Below are 6000 nucleotides of genomic sequence, written 5' to 3'. Positions count from 1 at the left end.
TATATATAATCTCCGTGTGTACCCAGCTTAACTTAGAGATCTTATCAGCTCTTTATGAAAAATGATCCTGTTTTTCTATTAGTTAAGAGCGGTTACCACTTTAATCCACAGAAGACATTTATTCTGAGAAGGACACCATAGTGATGATCTAGCAAAGTACAGCTTTAGATATTGCCACAATAACTCCACAGGCAGGAAACTGATGACAAGGAAAACGTGAGGGGCTTCAACCTACCAAGGCGCCTTCCAGGCAGGTTGCATAGTGATATCCACGGCCCATGATCAACACAGACTTCTGTTGGTACAGTTCAGCTGCCAGCTTCTGAATCTCGTCATCAAGGCTAAGTACTTCCTTAATGTTGTCTGACACCGTTAAAAAAAAAAAAAAAAAAAAGACAAAAATGTCAAAAGGAAACAAAAACAACACCATATATGCAGGTACCATCCCTGGCCTTCAGGTTAGAATGCAAGTTATGACTGATGAGGTGTAATTCTATGACACAATCAGCGAGTAGCAAAACAGACTGATTTTATCTACTGCTTAGAATTGGCTTCATACAAGAGAAGTGACGCAGTATACACACAGCAAAATTATGGACTTAGAGAACTATGAGGTGAGTGATTTTCACTCAACCTCATTGATCGAGCCGACGTGTGACAACGAAACTGCCACACGCTGGCTCAATAGATCGGGAAGTGAGAGAACGCATACCGTCGCCGCGGACTTCTCAATCCTGTCCTTGCAGAGAGCAGTCTGTCACTCATGGCTCCCTGCAAGGATTCACCCCCTCCCTCTCCGATCCTCCAGCGCTGACTGGCGGAACGGACGGGGGAGCGGGCGGGCACAGCTGGCTCTGGCTCTAGATAGGCAGAGCCCGCTGTCACTCACCCAGCTGGGTGGATCTCGACAGTAATGTCGGGATCCGTCCCGGATGTGGCAGTCTCAGTATACCGCGAGTTGTAGCTTGCGATATACCAAGCTTTGGGTCACGGGAGGACGCTAGTTTATGTCCTCCTGTGACCCCTTAGAAGAACTATGGGCAAAATATATATATAAATAAATATACAAAAAAAAAAAAGAAGTACAAGTAATATGTGGTTGCATTATTTATGTCTTTAATTCTTACCCGACAGCATTTTCAGACCGTGTAAAATTTGCTTGCGGCGATCTTGCATAGATATACGGTCATCACAAACCATAAGTGCAAACATGACCAGTGCCACAAACTGGCTGGTGTATGCCTGGTAGAACAAGAAAGCATCTGGTAAACCTCACACTCCAATCTAACATTGTCACATCTGTCAGAGTAAGGGGAGATTTATGTGCATTGCCTCTCCCATTCTATTTCAGATATTTGGGTTTCATCCAGTGCATACGAGAACAGACAGCCATCAAATACATAAAACAGATAATCAATTCTCTGGCAGTCACCTTCAATACAAACTTGTTTTTTTAATGCCATCGTATTCAGGTCTTTGGTTTCCCCCTCCATTGACTGACACACACACACACACACAGCGGAGGAGATTGTATAGGTGCGATGCCAGCTTTACACCACCCTATTTTGTGTCACACCAGTGCTCACCTTTGTGCTGGCCACACCAATCTCAGGCCCAGCATTAATGTGGACACCACAGTCTGTCTCCCTTGAAATGGAGCTTCCAACGGTGTTAGTGACCCCCATTGTCAGTGCTCCCCGTTCTTTGCAGTAACGCAATGCAAGAAGAGTATCTGCCGTCTCTCCTGAATGAAGACAAAACAGAATCACGATGACTTAATTCAAATGTGCACAAAAGAAAAATTGAGTTTCTACAGTAACTAATCATGTCATTTTTGTGTTTTCTCCCATTTAAAACATGAGTCACGAGCTGGATTCTAAGTATTTACTATGGATACCACATCTTTTCTCTTACAATACAGCAGGTCCAACAGAGATCTGGATGGATACTTAGCCACTCATACTGAAGGTCCTGCACAGGGAGGTGTACATATGAAAAACATAAGGAAAGGGAAACGGCAGGTGTAACCCACAGCAGGCAATGGCTACACAAATACAAAGCAAGCTCTGATTGGTGGCTGTGAGTTATAGTTTTATATCCCTTTGCTTTAGCCCATTTCTACTGGCTGCATGCACACATGTGGCAGCATGGAGGCAGACTTTACGGCTAAGCTGCCACATATATGCGTTAACAGCTGGCGTCGCTGCTTTGTGCTGGGAGTGCGCTGCCTCGGCACCCACAGCACTGTAACTGAGCTGTCACCGACCGTTCCCAGTTAAGGTTTACAATCGAGAGCAGGTAGGACAAGTTCCTGATAACATGACCACTGTGACAGCTCATCACAGTGGCCCCATAATCAGGGCCCCACCTACCTACCTCTGGAGATCAGAACTCCAGAAAAAGGAGAATTATGAGGCGAGTGATTTTCACTCAGCCTCATAATCTGAGCCGACCTGTGACAATGAAACGGTCACAGGTCGGCTCAGTAGACCGGGGAGTGAACACATACCGGCACTCGCTTACTTCTCGATCTACCCCTGCAGAGAGCCGTGACTGTCACTCACAGCTCCCTGCATGGATTCCCCCCTTCCCCTGTCTGATCCTCCAGCGCTGACTGGCGGAACGGACAGGGGAGGGGGCGGGTACAGTTGGCTCTGCCTCTAGATAGGCAGAGCCAGCTGTCACTCACGCAGCTGGGTGGATCCAGACAGAATTGTGGGGATCCGTTCCAGCTGTGGCATCTCAGTATACCGCGAGCTGTAGCTTGCGGTATACTGAGCTTTGGGTGATGAGAGGACGCTAGTTTGTGTCCTCCCGTTACCCTTAGGAGAACCATGGGGGAAAGCCCTAACCCCATAATTCTCCTTTAAAGTGTTGGCACCTGCTGGGTGGAGGGGTTCATTTTTGTACAGAGACAAGGACATTATGCCATGGATCATCAGAGATTTACATCTCATAGGCGGTTCATAGTGACCCAACAATCCATGGACAACCACAGATAGTTATCGCAGTGGGGTTTAACTATTTTCAGCTCAGCTATCACTAACAGTAATAGTAAGGTATCTCTTCTAAATAGCAATTTTGCAACCGTAATGTAATAAAAGATTAGTATTTTGTGATTTCATCATCTATAGATCTTTTCACAAAAGGTCTATTTAGCAGAACTTTGACATACCAGGCATTCTGTATATCAGATGACACAGATTCTCATTAAAAGATCAAACCATGAGATTATTGGTATATGCTTTTAGAGAAAGGTTCATGTATATCAGATGACACAGATTATCATGAAATTGCCAGACTATAAGAATACCATACCTGACTGACTGATGAAGAAGCACGCATCGTCTCTGAATACAGGAGTGCTCCTGTCCAGGAAGTCACTAGCCAATTCCACCATGACTGGAAGCTCTGTGAGCTCCTCAAGGATCTGACGTGTCTGGAGGGAGGATACAAGGACATGATTAATATGGCGAACTGTTTATAAGGGTTAGTTTTTTTTGTCTGGAACAGCAGGTGACTTTAATGCATTAATAAAAGTTTGTAATGATCCTTAACATCTGTAAGCACCTTAAAGCATATCTACAGCAAAATTGAATTTTTCTGTTCTGGATGAAATAAAGGGTGAGAACCCATGAGGTTTTTAATGCCGTCCCTGTCCCCACTAGGGAGCTTCACCCCCTTTATTTGTGCCGATAACCAATACAAACAGGACTGAAAGAGAAAAGAAAATCCAACATTTTGTAAATCCAAATGGGGACACTTGTTCCAGTGACAACTGTCTAAAAGATTTCCCTTCCTTTTGAGAGCTCTCCTTTTCTGCTTGGATAGAAGAGAAGGAACACACGGAGACAAGGAGAGAAGGACTCAAACTTAAAACAGTAAGGGTTTTAACTAGAGGTGCACTGAACTAGAAATTTTAAAACCGAAACAAAAAAAATTGTCAGGCCGAAACCGAAAATGTTTTTATATTTTAATTTTTTCAAATGTAATATTGTATTTTTCTTTTTTTTTATAAACTTTATATTTTTATTTATGAATTCATTTTTTAAATAGATTTATTTTTTTACTTTATTTTTAGGGGCTTTGGGGAAATATTAGGGGTCTAAACAGACCCCTGATATTTCCCTTTTAAAAAAGAGCTTGAGAACACAGAGTCCTCTCTCTTTTTCTGCAGCCCCTGTTATAAATGAAAAGGAATCTCTATACTGAGTGTTCCTGTTCATTCATAACATGACAGAGTGTGTTTACTACAACTATGAATGAACAGGAGGTGATGTAGATCACTTCCCATTCAGTTAGAATTGAGGATATAGTCAACATACCATGTCCTCAATTATTTACAAACACTCAGCGATCGCTGAGTCTTTGCACTCGCTCTCCATCCTGACAGCAGTCACAGGAGGCTGAGCGAGCAAAGCAGGGAGGAGAGCCCAGCCTCCTGCGACAGCGCGGACTGTCGGCGCCCCCCACACCGCTCTGCCGGACTGCGATAGGTGGCTGAGCGGTGTGGGAGGAGACACCGGCCGCTCACAGCGCTCGGCCGGCTGTCACTTTCTCTCCTCCCTGCTGGGACACAGAGCAGCGCCCAGTAGGGATTCAAGAAACCTGGGATGTGCCGATGTATCGGCAGGAAAATGGCACTTTCAGCATTTAAGGAAAGTGCCATTTTCGGCCAGTATGTTTCGGCGGCCGATATATCGGTGCATCCCTAGTTTTTACCATTCCCTACTTTAGCGTAGGCAACCTTGGCACTCAATCTGCAGTAAATCTACAAACCCCATAATTTCTCTACCCGAGTCATGCTTGTGGCTTTTAGTCTTTTTGACCCTTGCAATGCCTCATGGGACTTTTAATTACCACAACAACTGGCGTGCCAAAGTTGCCCACCCCTGCCCTACTCTATCCAGATAAATACTTAGTGTGCGTGTGTATATTATACTGTGGTTTGGAGTATATAGAACTATTTGCATTAGGTACTCACTATCATCCACTCATTTTGAAAGAGAAGCCAATAAAGCTGTCAGTATGTTTTTGGATTGTAGGGAGAAAAAAAAAAATGTAAACCTCGAGGAAACTCCCCAAAACATAGGAAGGGCATACTCCATGTAGAGAGTGTCCCTGGCAAAATAACAACCAGAACCAAAAGGCACTTAATGATTGCTTCTTTACCCTTAAAACAGAATATAGAAAACGTTTGAGTGTTCATATTACTAAAAGGTAATGAATACTTACAGCAACTCCAGCATGGTAACTGGTTCCACAGGCAATGAGAATTAGTCTTCGACATCTTTGAATTTCTTTGAGGTGATCTTTCAAACCTCCCAAATTTACTGTTAAAAAAATGAAATACAAAAACATGAAATTACTATAGGTTTTATTTTATTTTTTATTTTTATTTACTGAAAATCGTGGGGTGTATACCTCAACCCTAAGACTCAGGAACAGCTACGCCTTTATTATTTACGGGTTTGCCATCGTTTGAGTACAGGCAACTTGGAGTAGGTATAACACATAAGATCTGATGTTCTTACCTGTCAGATCATCAAAATTGACTCGTCCTCTCATTGTGTTTACTACGGACTCTGGCTGCTCGAAGATTTCTTTTTGCATGAAGGAGCTAAAGTTACCTGTAAGTCAAACAAGAGCAAGAGACAGGAAAGTGTGAATATTTTATTCATTCAATAAAATCAGCAGATACTGTGATATCCTATAAAGAAGCCTTTCAGTGTGACAGGTGTATTTATTCTTCACTGCATACCTGGTGCCTTGTGCTGGTTCCCTATACATTCCAGTATACTAGTATTGGTCCATACCAAGTTGGGAATTAGAACTGTGTAATTTGCACAAGACATTGTTTCCATGTGCAGTCTGCAATTACCTGTGTACACGGGGCAAGCCTTTTCACCCTCTTATCTTACTTCTAATTAAAACCTGCTCTAAAATAATTATTGGTAGACACAGACCATGTGATCTAGACTGCCTAGGCTTGGAACTGGG

At 43.2% G+C, this 6000-nt stretch overlaps 1 protein-coding gene across 3 annotated transcripts in view; it reads right to left on the bottom strand.

Annotated features, from left to right (window-relative positions):
- LOC108785366 (glutamine--fructose-6-phosphate aminotransferase [isomerizing] 1) overlaps nucleotides 1-6000 on the bottom strand; it is a 44253-nt gene that overhangs the window by 2136 nt on the left and 36117 nt on the right. For all 3 annotated transcript variants that reach the window (XM_018554422.1, XM_018554421.1, XM_018554423.1), the window contains 6 exons: nucleotides 5535-5630; nucleotides 5236-5333; nucleotides 3319-3439; nucleotides 1587-1744; nucleotides 1128-1242; nucleotides 236-363 (listed from right to left, as the gene is read on the bottom strand). In XM_018554422.1, the coding sequence (XP_018409924.1) occupies nucleotides 236-363; nucleotides 1128-1242; nucleotides 1587-1744; nucleotides 3319-3439; nucleotides 5236-5333; nucleotides 5535-5630 (716 nt within the window). The remainder of the gene's footprint in view (nucleotides 1-235; nucleotides 364-1127; nucleotides 1243-1586; nucleotides 1745-3318; nucleotides 3440-5235; nucleotides 5334-5534; nucleotides 5631-6000) is intronic.

This window comes from Nanorana parkeri, unplaced genomic scaffold, assembly GCF_000935625.1.
Source record: "Nanorana parkeri isolate BGI_ZX_2015 unplaced genomic scaffold, ASM93562v1 scaffold157, whole genome shotgun sequence".
NCBI classification, from domain to species: Eukaryota; Metazoa; Chordata; class Amphibia; order Anura; family Dicroglossidae; genus Nanorana; species Nanorana parkeri.
The sequence above is the reverse complement of the archived record's forward strand: the minus strand, read 5'-3'. Positions and strand labels throughout refer to the sequence as shown.